Source organism: Orycteropus afer, unplaced genomic scaffold (assembly GCF_000298275.1).
Source record: "Orycteropus afer afer isolate SDZICR_OR568_19922 unplaced genomic scaffold, OryAfe1.0 scaffold00096, whole genome shotgun sequence".
Lineage (NCBI taxonomy): Eukaryota > Metazoa > Chordata > Mammalia > Tubulidentata > Orycteropodidae > Orycteropus > Orycteropus afer.
The window spans coordinates 7060948-7075199 of NW_006921683.1; the positions used below are offsets into that span (position 1 = coordinate 7060948).

The 14252-nt window shown below is 37.7% G+C and overlaps 1 protein-coding gene across 1 annotated transcript in view; it reads left to right on the forward strand.

Moving 5' to 3' along the window:
- FMN2 (formin 2) overlaps positions 1 to 14252 on the forward strand; it is a 784241-nt gene that overhangs the window by 223239 nt on the left and 546750 nt on the right. The window contains exon 4 of the mRNA XM_042781203.1: positions 941 to 996. Within this exon, the coding sequence (XP_042637137.1) occupies positions 941 to 996 (56 nt within the window). The remainder of the gene's footprint in view (positions 1 to 940; positions 997 to 14252) is intronic.

The following is a 14252-nucleotide window of genomic DNA, read 5'->3' on the forward strand; positions in this document are numbered from 1 at the left end:
TATAACTATAACTATATATAACTATATATGTTACTATATAGTTGTCCCTTAGGTTCCCCAGCATGATGAATTTCCAACAAAACTCTTAAAAGAACAAAATCCTTCCAGAATCCTGTATAACTCAGAGGTTCTTGGTGAGAGAGTTTGTTTTCTTATTGAAATCAGAGGGTGATTTGAGAAAACTTAGCTGAAGCTTTCCATATTATCTTTCAGGATTGGTGAGCTGACTGCTATCGTGGTATAGACCCCAAAAACTCAAACTCTTTGCATCGAGTTGTTCCAGCTCACAGTGGTCCCTCCTTGGGTTTCTCAGGCGATTTCTCTATGGATGTAGATTGCCCAGTCTTTCTTCTGACGAGTGGCTGGTGGGTTTGAACCAACAGCCTTCTGGTTAGCAGTCAAATACCTTAGGCACTGTGCCACCAGATCATAGCTAAGTAAACTATATAAAAGAAATTTTAGCAGGCACTTCTTGGCACAGTATGTTGTTGTTGTTATGTGCCCTTGAGTCAGACCGACTCATAGCGACCCCTCCTTGGCTTTCTGAGGTGGTATCACTATGGAAGTAGATTGCCCAACCTTCCTTCTGAGGAGTGGCTGATGGGTTTGAACCACCAGCCTTCTGGTTAGCAGGCAAGTGCCTTAGGCACTACACTACCAGAGCTCCTTTGGCACAGTATTGAAACTAGCAATTGATAAACATAATTATGGTCAATGTGTAAAGAAGGGCATAGGACTATTCTAGTTTTTTTAAAAAATACCTAATAACATGATTTTTAATCATTATATGTGTTATATTTATGTGTGTGTGTGTGTGTGGTATGGATATTTTTGGCACTTATGGTTAAAGATATATTTTAGTGAACATTTTGTTTTCTGATTGAAGACATTGTAAAATTTATGTTTTAGATATTGACTGTCTGCTTCCTTTCTGACCCAGAATCTCAATCTGCTGTTTTGGAAACTCCAGAAAAAAGTTCAGATGCTCTACAGCAGGTAAGATTAGGATGTGTAATCCTGTCTCTCTTACTTATCTTAAAGTTGTGGCAGGTTCTGTGATTGATCTTCCCATCTACCCAGCTAGTTAGGCTACCCTTGTTTCCCTAAGCCTGGAGGGGGAACTCAGTGAAATGGGGGTGTGGTCTTTCTTTATACTTTGCAAAGAAAATCATCTTTGAAGTGGAACTTACCACAGGCTTTCAGAAGGTGCATCATTCTATGTCCAGCCAGTGAGTTGGACCCAAACAACAGCTGGCTCTGGCAGGACATGGTGGCCTCTCCAGGAGATGGCTATGCAGAGATGTGTCTGGCTGAATAATCACATGGATATGATTTAAAAAATAATCGTTGTCAGACTTTTTCTGAAATCAGATATTATGGTTCTTAAGTTGCTATTTGATGGAAGAGACATTAGTTTGTGTCTGTGTAATTTCCATGTAACTGTTGAACTGTTTCCTTTCTGTTATCAAGTACGCCAAATTTGTGTCCCTTTCTTTTATACCGAAATGGATTTACAACAGCAAGAAAGGAAACTAGTTACACTAGTATGGAATAGTAATATGGATGGCAATTGCTATTTTGGATGTAAAACTATTTGTTTATTTATACCTTTGCCTATACTTTTGAAAATAACTTAGTATTAGCATCACTAGAAAGAAGAATGTGTTCTGGTAGAAACCAAAAGATGTCTAACTGTGTTCTATGCACAGGTATGTGTCTGGTTAGTGTGTGACAACATCCTTACCATATCTGGGACACAGTGATATAAAATATTTGAATGATCTTTGAGAGTTGTTCTAAGCTTAAAATGACTTCACATTAAAAACAAGAAACCTTAAAAAAAGCGTAAGACAAAATCCTGCATCATTCATGAAGGTTGTACTCCCCCTGGAGGACAAATGGGAGTATAACACTGATTTGAGATTTTCATTTTACTAGTGCGTAAGGCATTTGACAGCTAACCAGAAGGCTGGTGGTTCAAACCCACCAGCCACTCCTCAGAAGGAAAATGGGGCAATCTACTTCCATAGTGATAATGCCTCAGAAACCCAAGGAGGGGTGGATCCGACGTGACGCCAGTGAATGAGTGCTTTTCAGAAGGAGTTATGGTGGTGCTGTGCCTAAGGCATTTGACTACTAACCAGAAAGTTGGTGGTTCAAACCCACCAGCCACTCTGTGGAAGGAATACTAGGCAATGTACTTCTGTAAAGATTTATTGCCTTGGAAACCCAGTGGGGGTAACTATGAGTCTGAATCAACTTGATAGCAGTGAGTTTGGTTTGGCAGTGCTTTTCACAAGTACCGATAGATTGGCCATTTTCATAAAAATAAAGCTTCTCTTAAAGATACCAAAATCAAACCGAACCTGTTGCCATCTAGTCAATTTGGACTCATAGTGTCCCTGTCTCGGAAGGAAGGTTGGGCAATCCTACTTCCGTAGTGATACTGCCTCGGAAACCCAAGGAGGGGTCGCTATGAGTCGGGCCGACTCGACGGCACATAACAACAACAACAACAACAGTGTCCCTGTAGGAGAGAATAGAACTGCCCAATAGGGTTGTTAAGGTTGTAATGTTTACAGAAACAGACTGGCTTATCTTTCTCACTGGAAAAGCTGGTGGTTTATGACCCATCTGTTAGTAGCTGAGTTTTTAACCACTGCACCACCAAAAGAAAAGCAAAAACAAAAAAACAAAACCCACTGCCATCGAGTCAGTTCTGACTCATAGCAACCCCCACTGGGTTTCCAAGGCTGTAAATCTTTACGGAAGTACATTGCCTCATCTTCCTCCAGTGGACCAGCTGGTAGGTTTGAATCACCAACCTTCTGGTTAGCAGCCAAATGTCTTACCCACTATGCCACCAGAGCTCCTTAGTGCATCAGGGTATTTTTAAATTGCTCATAAAGTCTTCAGCTTATTGCAATTTGTATCATGATTCATAGCTTGAGAAAAATAGAAAATTATTCTATAATTTTATAAACATGAATATATCTTTAATTATTACAGTTGGAATCCCAATATATAGAACAATGTTGTACATATTTTATCATTACTGACATTATAGAATACTTCATACCTATGGTCGCTTTGGCCTTATCAGATATAACAAAGAATTGAGTCACTTAAGTTCTAGAGATAAGGATTAAGAAATACCTAACATCATATTTTAAGGAGCTCTGGTAGTGCCGTGTTTAATGCATTCAGCTGTTAACAAGAAGGTTGGCAATTCAAACCCACCAGCCATTCCATGGCAACAAGATGAAGGAGTCTGCCTCCGTAAAGATTTACAGCCTTGGATACACTGTGGAGCAGTTCTGCTCCTCCTAGAGAGTTGCTGTGGGTCAGAATCGACTTGATGGCAGTGAGTTGGGTTTGGTTTTGGTAACATATTTCAGATCACAATTTAGTCATGCTTAAACATAAAAAATATGTAAAAAGAATGAGAAGATATTTTAGGACACTGTTCTTCTTATTTATTGCTGACTTTACTATTTCTCTTTTACACCTTTATATCTTTCTTCATCTGTTCACTTTTGACTAATCATTGCATAGGTAATTCATTGGCCATCAACTGAGTCCATTGTGCTTCTCTAAGCTTCCAGCTTGACGTAGGTTCTTCTCTAACAAAAAGAAAGTTGCTTTTTTTTTTTTTTTTTCATGGCACCATCCAAAAAATCAGCAATGGAAGAAGTTATGGAGCACAGTTCCACCCTGACACATACCACATATAGGGACTCAACTCCACAGCACCTGGTTTTCTCTTCTCAGGTGGTATGCACATTTTCACAAGGACTTAAAGTAACTGACCTTAAAGAGATAAAATAACTGGAATTAATTCTCAATCTCCAGGGCACCTGTACTATATTGTTTTATGTAATCTTTAAAATAATCCTTTAAAATAATTATCATAATTCACACTTACCTGATTAAAAAAAAAAAAAGATGTTCATAGGAGTTAAGTAACTTGCCTGAAGTCACATAATTGATAAAAGGTAGGTCCAAAATTTGAGTGTAGGCCTGTTTGATTTTATAGCTCATACTCTTTCCAGTGTGATAAAAATTATACTTTTATATGGGTAGTCACTCACTGACTATATAATATAATGCCATTTCATGACAAAATCATCAGATAGACTAAGATGAGAGCTTTATTTTAAGTTATTCTATTTAAACTATAACACTTGTAAGAGTCAAATGTCAAGAGACGTTTTAGAGGTGGCGATGGCATTTGATAATCAAAGGAAGACTAATACATTTTGAAGTTTTACTACATAACTTCATGTTAACTTTAGTCTTTCACTATTTAAAAAAAAAAATATTTTTCATGAAAAGCACCTTGCCTTCTTCTTATTAGTCACTAGGTGGCAGTTCTGTATCTCTCTCAATTATCACTGCAGAAGGAAGTTAGAAGTTTTTAGCCACTGTTTGCTGTGTATGAATAATGGACATAAAATATCTTCTGGTTCATAGGGGCTGCCAGTGTTATTTTGTGGTTGTAATGTGAAATTTCCAGGATGGCTTACTCAAGTTGTGAAGCAGGATTGGAAAACAACTTCCTAAGTTTTTCTTCAGATGTGATTTCAGGCACCTGTATTTTTCATCTAATGGCACTGGAATTTATTGCATGAGTTTTGACTTTTACTCTCTACCTGTAGTTAATAATTCTGAGAGCTCAATATCCCTACAAAAAACATATGACTCATAAAGCCTTTCTTCAACCAAGAGGAGTTGAAGGCTGTAGTGTTGGGTAACAGATACCTAAAGCAAACAAAGGTGATACTTGGACAAACAAGCAAAATACCCCACAATGATTACTCCTTGAGTGCTTTTATTGAAGGCCCTGTGGAATTATGCAGTTATAAATAGGTCCCAATTCCTGATTATTTTAATGTCAAATCATATGCTCTGAAAATCTCCTATGTCTGCAGAATTACTTCATTAAACTGTAAAAGGACTGTCTTTCAATTCTTTTTTTTTTTATCCTTTGTTGTTTGAAATACTACTCTAGTTGTAAATTCTCTTATTCTCTATAGTATATAAGTAATCAAATATCAATTGTTTTTTCTAAAAAACATTTTCCCCTAAGTTAAAGATGAATGTATTGTAGCATGCTTTAATTTGTTACCACTCAGTTTTTAACTTATTTTTCCTCTTGAAATTATATGTAATATTCATGTTTTGAAATATTTTCCTAAAACCCTTAATACCTTTCTAATATAAGTCAGTTTTTTGAAAAGTAAATAGAATAAAAATGTGATTTTAAAAAACTCTACCTTTGGAAAAGAAAATTAATATCAAGTGATTGAAGGTTGGGTTTCTGTACATTACAAAAATTATTAATTGTTAATAGCTATGTCTGGTGGGAAGGAACAGTCAGCCGCAGTGATCCATGTCAGGAGAGGGAACTCGGGCATGCCCAAAGCAACAGGGCGGGAGAGCAGGAGAAAGGGGATTAAAAGGCCCAGGAATCTGGACAGAGGAGGAGCCAGCTGCAGGGACCCAGGTAAGGGTGGTAGGAGAGGTTTCCAACAGGGAGACAAACTTGTCTGTTGGTTTGTCCTACGTGGTGATGTGTTGATGTGAGTTTTGAGGCTGAGCCACTGGTGTTTCAAACCCAGTGGGATGCACATGGTGCACAGGTATCAACCCAGCTTACATACTGAGACAGACTAGGAAGAAGGAAGAGGCCATCCACTTCTCAAAGAATTGGCCAGGGAAAACCTTATGAATAGCAAAGGAACACTGTTTTACATATTACCGTGCAACTTTATGAATAGTCTGGTTAGGTTAGAAGGCTATCAAAATAGGACTGGGAAAGAGCTGCATCATCTGAGTAAACCCAGCCTTACTCCTATGGATAAGGTAAAGCTTTCGAGACCTCCATTTGCTGATGTGGCACTACTCAAATTGAAGAGAAATAGCTGCAGACATCCATTAATCATTGGAACATGGAATGGATGAAGTATGAATCTAGGAAAATTGGAAGTTGTCAAAAATGAAATGTAACACATAAAGATTGATATCCTCAGCATTAGTGAGCTGAAATGGACTGGTTTTGGCCATTTTGAATCAGACAACCTTGTGATTTACTATGCCAGCAATGACAGTTTGAAGAGGAATGGCATGGCATTCATCATCACAAAGGATGTTTCAAGATCTGTCCTGAAGGACAATACTGTCAGTGATAGGATAATATCCATACGCCTACAAGGAAGACCCATTAATATGACTATTATTCAAATTTATGTACCAACCACCTTAGCCAAAGATAAGGAAATTGAAGATTTTTATCAACTTCTGCAGTCTGAAATTGACCAAACATGCAATCAGGTTGTGTTAATTATCAGTGGTGACTGGAATGCAAAGTTGGAAACAAAGAAGAATCACCAGTAGTTGGAAAATGTGGCCTTTGTGACAGAAATAATGCTGGAACTCGCATGGTAGAATTTTGCAAAACCAATGACTTGTTCATTGCACACACCTTTTTTCAACAACACAAATGGTGGCTGTACACGTAGACTTCACCAGATGGAACACACAGGAATCAGATTGACTACATCTGTAGCAAGAGGCAGTGGAAAAGCTCAATATCTTCAGGCAAAACCAGGCCAGGAGCTGACTGTGGAACAGACCATCAACTGCTCATATGCAAGTTCAACTTGAAGTAAAAGACAATTAAAACAAGTCCAAGAGAGCTGAAATATGATCTTGAATATATACCTCCTGAATTTAGAGATCATGTAAGGAATAGATTTGATGCATTGAACTCTGGTGATAGAAAACCAGAAGAATTGTGGGAGGATATCAAGAACATTATCCATGAAGAAAGCAAGAGATCACTAAAAAGATGAAAAAAGAAGACCAGACCAAAATGGATGACAGAAGAGACTCTGAAACTTGCCCTTGAGCGGAGAGTAGCTAAAGCCAATGGAAGAAATGACAAGATAAAAGAGTTGAACCGAAGATTTCAAAGAGCAGCTCGAGCAGACAAAACCAATTACTATAATGAAATGTGCAAAAACCTGGAGTTTGAAAACCAAAAGGGAAGGACACACTCGACATTTCTCAAGCTGAAAGAATTGAAGAAAAATTTAAGCTGCAATGTGGTAAGGGGAAAGTGGCAAAAGATTGAAATAATGTATTTTGTTACCATATCTGGGATAAAAATTAGGGAATCATTCTCAAAGTGTGATCCATGGACCAGCAACATTAACTTCACCTGAGAATTGGTTAGAAATGCAAAATCTCATTCTTTACTCTAAACCAACACCCAAACTCACTGCTGTCAAGTAGATTCGACTCATAGCGACCCCTCCTTGGGTTTCCAAGGTGGTATCTCTACAGAAGTAGATTGCCCAGTCTTCCTTCTGAGAAGTGACTGATGGGTTTGAACCGCCAGCCTTCTGGTTAGCAGTCAAATGCCTTTGGCACTACACCATGAGATCTCCTGAATTGGAGACTGTGAGTGGGTCCAGCAGTCTGTTTTAAGAAGCTCTGCAAGTAATTCTGATGTACCTTAGGTTTGAGAGCCACTGAATTAGAAGGATGGTTCAAAGATTTTAGGTAAACTGCATGGTGGGGAGGTGACATTTCTTGGGAAGATAAGGCATGCTTTAAATGAAAAGTTTGGATGGTCGACAGCAATGATGGCTAAGCAATCACAATGTGAAAGTGAAACACTGATGAGAGGAAAAAAAGTTTGCAGATGATCATTATACAGATGAGTGTTGAGGTTGTAAGAATTCATGGGATCTTCTGTGATAGAGGATAGTGGGCTAAGAATAAAACTTGGGGAGTTGCTACATGCTTGGTACTCTCTCCCCCAAAAATCCAGCAGAGTGAACAGAAAAAATTAAATGGGGGAAGAAGTGTAAATCATAGAGTCTAAAAGACAAGAGAACTTTAATATGGAAGGAGTGATTCATGGTCTCAGATTCTCTATAAAGTTAATTTTGAAAGCTATAATATTTGACACTAAGGAGAACATTGGCCTAGGGCTTGAAGGCTGCTTTTCACTTGGGAGAGGCTCTATATTAAGGCTGGACCAGAGGTAGATGGGCCTCTGTGTTGGAAGCTTTTTGCTTAGGGGAGGCTCTTTATTAAGGCTAGGGCCTTAGGTAGATGGGCTTGGAGGCTGCTTTTTGCTTGGATGTGGCTCTCTATTAAGACTGGGGCTGAGGTAGGTGGGCTGGGGCTCATGGCTGCTTTTTGCCTGTGGGTGGCTCTATTTTAAGTATGTTGCCTGAAGTAGGCAGGTGCAGAGGGGTTAGGAACAACTAAGGGAGACAAACTTGTCTGTCAGTTTGTCATCCTGTGGTGACTTATATGTTGCTATGAGGCTGGAGGCTGTGCCACTGTGTTGCAGAATGCCAGCAGGGTTACCCATGGTGGGCAGGTTTCAGTGGAGCTTCCAGGCTAACACAGACTTGGAAGAAGGAAGAGGCCATCTACTTCTCAAACAATTAGCCAGTGAAAAACTTTATAAATAGCTATGAAACATGATCTGATGTATTACTGGAAAACTTTATGAATAGCACTGAAACATTGTCCTATATAGTGCCAGAAAGTGAGCCCATCAGGGTGGAAGGCACTCAAAATTTGACAGGGAAAAACCTGACTCCTCAGAGTAGGGACGATCTTAATGATATGGATAGAGTAAAGCTTTCAGGACCTCCATTGGCTGATGTAGCATGACTCAAAATGAGTAGAAACAGATGCAAACATCCATTAATGATTGGAACGTGGAAAATCTGAAGTATGAATCTAGGAAAATTGGAACTTGTCAAAAATGAACTTAAACACATGAAGATCAATATTGTAGGTATTAGTGAGCTGAAATGGGCTGGTTTTGGCCATTTTGAATCAGACAAACATATGATCTACTATTCTGGGAATGACAAATTAAAGAGGAATGGTGTGGCATTCATTATCACAAAGAGTGTTTCAAGATCTGTCCTAAAGTGCATGCTGTCAGTGATAGGACAATATCCATAAGCCTCCAAGGAAGACTAGTTAATACTACTGTTACTCAAATTTGTGTACCAACCACCAAAGCCAGAGATGAGGAAAATGAAGATTTGTACCAACTTCTACAGTCTGAAATTGACTGAACGTACAATCAACATGTGTTGATTATCACTGGTGACTGGAATGCAAAGGTTGGAAACAAACAAGAGTTACTAGTAGTTGGAAAATATGTCCTTGGAGATAGAAGTAACCCTGGAGATCGCATGATAGAATTTTGCAAGACCAGTGACTTATTCATTGCAAATACCTTTTTTTCAACAACATCAGTGATAACTATACATGTGGACATTACCACATGGAATTCACAGGAATCAGATTAACTACATCTGTGGCAGAAGTGATGGAGAAATTCAATATCCTCAGCCAAAACAAGGCCAGGAGCTGATTGTAGAACAGACCATTAACTGCTCATATTCACGCTCAAGTTGAAGATGAAGATAATTAAAACAAGTCCATGAGAGCTGAAATATGACTTTGATAATATCCCTCCTGAATTTAGAGACAATTTAAAGAATAGATTTGATGCACTGAACACCCATGACCAAAAACCAGAGGAATTGTGGGATGACATCAAGAGCATCATTCGTAAAGAAAGCAACAGTTCATTAAAAAGACCAGAAAGGAAGAAAAGACCAAAATGTATGTCAGAAGAGACTCAGAAATTTGCCCTTGAGCAGAGAGTACCTAAACCAAAAAAAGATAAAAGAGCTGAACAGAAGATTTCAAAGAGCAGCTCAAGCAGACAGAGCCAATTACTATAATGAAATGTGAAAAGACATGGAGTTAGAAAACCAAAAAGGAAGAACACACTCAGCATTTCTCAAGCTGAAAGAACTGAGGGAAAAAAGATTTAAATTGTGAGTTACAGTATTGAAAGACTCTATGGGCAAAATATTGAATTATGTAGGAAGCACCAGAAAAAGATGAAAGGAATATACAGAGTCACTGGACCAAAAAGAATTGGTCAATATTTGTCCATTTCAGGAGGGGGCATATGATCAAGAACCAATGATATCGAAGCACAGAGTTGAAGCTGCATTGAAGGGATTGGCGAAGAACAAATCTCCAGGAACTGACAGAATAGCCATTGAGATGTTTCAACAAACAAATGCCCCACTGGAGGCACTCAACTTGGTTATGCCAAGAGATTTGGAAGACAGCTGCCTGGCCAACTGACTGGAAGACATCCATGTTTGTACCAATTCCAAAGAAAGGTGATCCTATATGTGATAGTTGGAGCTGTGTGTCAACTTGGCTGGACCACAATTCTGTGTGGTTTAAGCAATTGTGATGTGGGTTGTTCCAATGATGGGATCAGATGTATATGTTTTGAGCAGCCAATCCACTGAAAGGGAGTTTCCCTAGGGGTGTTGCCTGCTTCCAGTATATTTCTGGACATCCTGGGAAAAGAGATACTTCTGTGCATCAGGATTGTGTTGTGCTGCCTACAACTGTCCGTGAGAGAACAATCCACCATTTGGACTGGAGATGTTGGATTCGTCATTCATTGGAATCAACAGCCAGTGCACTGCCTGCCAACCTTGAGCTCCTCAGCCTCTGCAGCTTCATGAGTCAGGAAAAGCCTCCAGCTTGATGTTTGAGCCAAGAGCTTTCGACTTGCCAGCTTCTGTAAGTGTGTGAGCCATTTTCTTAAGATAAATTTCCTTTTCTCTCTCTCTATAAGCTTTACTGGTTTGTTTCTCTAGAGAACCTGATATATAACACACCATAGAATGTGGAAATTATCGAACAATATCATTAATATCACATGCAGGTAAAATCTTACTGAAGATAATTAAAAAATGGTTGCAGCAGTATATTAACAGAGAACTTCCAGAAATGCAAGCTGGATTCAGAAGAGGATGTGGAACCAGGGATATCATTGTTGATGTCAGATGGATCTTAGCAGAAAACAAAGAATACCAGAAAGATGTTTACTTATGTTTTATTGACTATGCAAAAGCATTATTTGGATCATAACAAATTATGGATAACATTGAGAAGAATGGGAATTACAGAGCACTTGATTGTACTCATGATGAACCTGTAAATAGATCAGGAGGCTGTTGTTCGAATAGAACAAGAGGATACTTCTGGTTTGAAATAAAGGAGGTAGTGTGTCAATTTGTATGCTAAGCAAATAATCTGAGAAGCTGGACTATATGATGAAGAATGTGGCATCAGGATTGGAGGAAGAATCATTAACAACCTACGATATGCAGATGACACAACTTGGCTTGCTGAAAGTGAGGATGACTTGAAGTACTTACTGATGAAGATTAAAGACTGCAGTCTTCAGTATGGATTACACCTCAATACAAAGAAAACAAAAATCCTCGTACCTGGTTCAATAAACAGCTTCATGGTGGATGGAGAAAAGATTGAAGTTGTCAAGGATTTCATATTACTTGGTTCTACAATCAACACCAATGGAAGCAGCAGTCAAGACATCAGATGATGTACTGTATTGGGTAAATCTACTGCAAAAGTCCTCTTTCGAGTGTTGAAGAGCAAAGATGTCTCCTTGAAGACAGAGGTGCACCTAACCCAAGCTATGGTATTTTCAGTTGCCTCTTATACATGTGAGACCTGGACAATGAATAAGGAGGACCGAAGAAGAGTTGAGACCGAAGAAGGCTTTTGAGTTGTGGTTTTGGAGAAGAATGCTAAGAGTACCATGGTCTGCTAAAAGGAGTAACAAATCTGTCCTGGAAGAAGTGTAGCTGGAATGCTCCCTGAAAGTAAGAATGCCCAGACTTCTTCCCACCTGCTTTGATCATGTTGTCAGAAGGAACCATTACCTGGAGAAGCATATCATGCTTGGTGAAGTGGAGGGTCAGTGAAGAAGGGGAAGACCCTCAACAAGATGGGTAAACACAGTGGCTGCAACAATGGACTTAGGTTTAGCAAGGTTCATGAGGCTGGCACAAGACCGGGCAGTGTTTCGTTCTGCTGTGCATAGGGTCATTATGAGTTGGAGATGACTCATTGGCAACTAACAACAGTAAGAACAACAAGGACAGCATTAGGGGTTTCTGGGAGTTCAGTCAGTAGATGGTAAGGTCAGAAAGTAGCTCTCTCTCTTCTGAGTGATATTACTAATCCATTCCATTTGATTCTCTCCAAGCATTGCTCTTTAGGAACTGTTGTATGAAGTTAGCTAATAATTGGTTAAAGCAAGGAAGATGGTTAGAGGGTCAAAACCTAAGGGGAATTTTACATTCATAAATCATTAATGAAAATTAAAACTGTAATAAAATACTGTTTTTATTCCTTTTACTATTTGAAGTAGTTAAGGTATATATTGTTTTACATTATCATCCAAAACTTTGATCAACTCTAGATCAAATTAAGTAGAGTTCAAAAGATGTGAGAGGGAACCAAAAGTGTATTTTCTCTTTATTTATGTCCTTTTTTTTCTGACTTTCTTTCCCAAACATATTGTTTATTGCTTCCACTGTGATTATTAACTAATGATGATTGATTATAACCTTCCCACCAATCAAATTGCTAACAGCTCCTCAATAGAGAGATGTTAAAACCATAGGCAATTATGATTTCTAACTTACCTTCTCCCTCACTTTTCTCGTCTATGCAGTAAGTAGATTTGTCGTATCTCTTCCAGTTTAAGAATACTATACTTTCAGTAATTTATCATATGTCTCATTATAAGGAGTCCAGAGCTGCCATTTTAGCTTTCTGTGTGAAGATCATCTTTTCTATAATGTAGATTCTACATTAGAGCCTCTAGGTAAGTTCTTTACCATTTAACATGTATTCTAATATTTCCTTTTATTAACTCAAACTTCAAGTAGACTGTACTTTATTTTCGTATACACTCCAAAAAAAAACCCAAACTCACTGCTGTCAAGTTGGATCTGACTCATTTATCATATCTATTTGAGATCTGATTTTTTTCCTATAGCATGTGTTCTATTCTTAACCTGGAATGCCACTGGTGTGTTTGTTCTGAAGCCTTAGAGTATTTTAGAATTTAGACCATGCAATAAATAGAGAATTCTTATGTTTCAGTGAAAAATATGATTTCCATTTTACTGATGTTAAGAAGTACCCTGATTTACCAATAATCTGGCTTTAGAACTTAGCAGAACTTGAAATTTGAGTATTATAGAAAATGAATTACACATTTGATATTAAAATATATAAAATAAATTATTGCAATGTTAACAAAAGCAGACTTCCCCCTCCCTCACCTCTGAAAGTGTCCTGCTAATAAAATAAACATAATAAAGTTTCAAAGATGAGCAAGTTAAATAACTTTTCAGCATAAGTGTTATTTTAGTGTATTTTGGCCTTCTTTTTGACAGCTATAACTTTAATGTTACAGTAATGTTTTCTTTTTCTGAGAATCATATAATCTTGTATTCGGAAAAATATTTTTGGTGAACATTTTATTTTGTAATAGTAACTTGTATTTTGTGATGTGCAAGTGTTCAAACAATTTATAAGAACTATCACCACCCACGTGTAAGATTATACAAGAATGGAAAAATTTTGGCTGACTTGTTGTATATATTTGTTCAGCCAAAGCAGATAGCAGATTCTACCACTTATAATGATTTAAGGTTTTATAAAAATATTTTAAAGTACAAATAATCTCAAAATTTATAATATATAAAGTATAATGCTAATTGTGTGGATTTATTAAAAATAGATTTGTTAGCTTTCTATCATTTATATTTATAAGATTCTATTTCTTTATTATTATATAGATTCTGGGCAAAATTGCATAGATTGTTTTTTTCCTTCTTTCTCCTTTTAAAATTTTTATTTATTTTAATTTTTAAAGAACCATTTGTGTTGGGGTAAACTGTCACAAAGTTCTAGAAATATTGAAAGTCTTTGATAAGTACAGAAGTTTAAAGGTAATGAAAATTTCATTTCTCCAATGTCAGATCCTCTGAGAATCTGATAGGCCTGTAGTTTTATCCTAAAGAAGACTGTTAAGTGCGAGGAATGGGGCAGAAGACACAAGGAAACAGGCTCCCCACTTGAGGGCTTTCCATTGACAACAGAGTGCCTGGCAGTCTCTTAGAGATTAAATCTAGACTGTGTCAGTGGGTTTGCCCTGCAGATCTTCACTTAACTTAGTGTGGGTTCTGAGAGGGGTAAAAAAAAAAAAGTTTAAATACGCTGCAAATAGTGTTTTTTCTTGATAATAACTAATATTTACCACATAAATCTCTTTATTATTTCCTAAT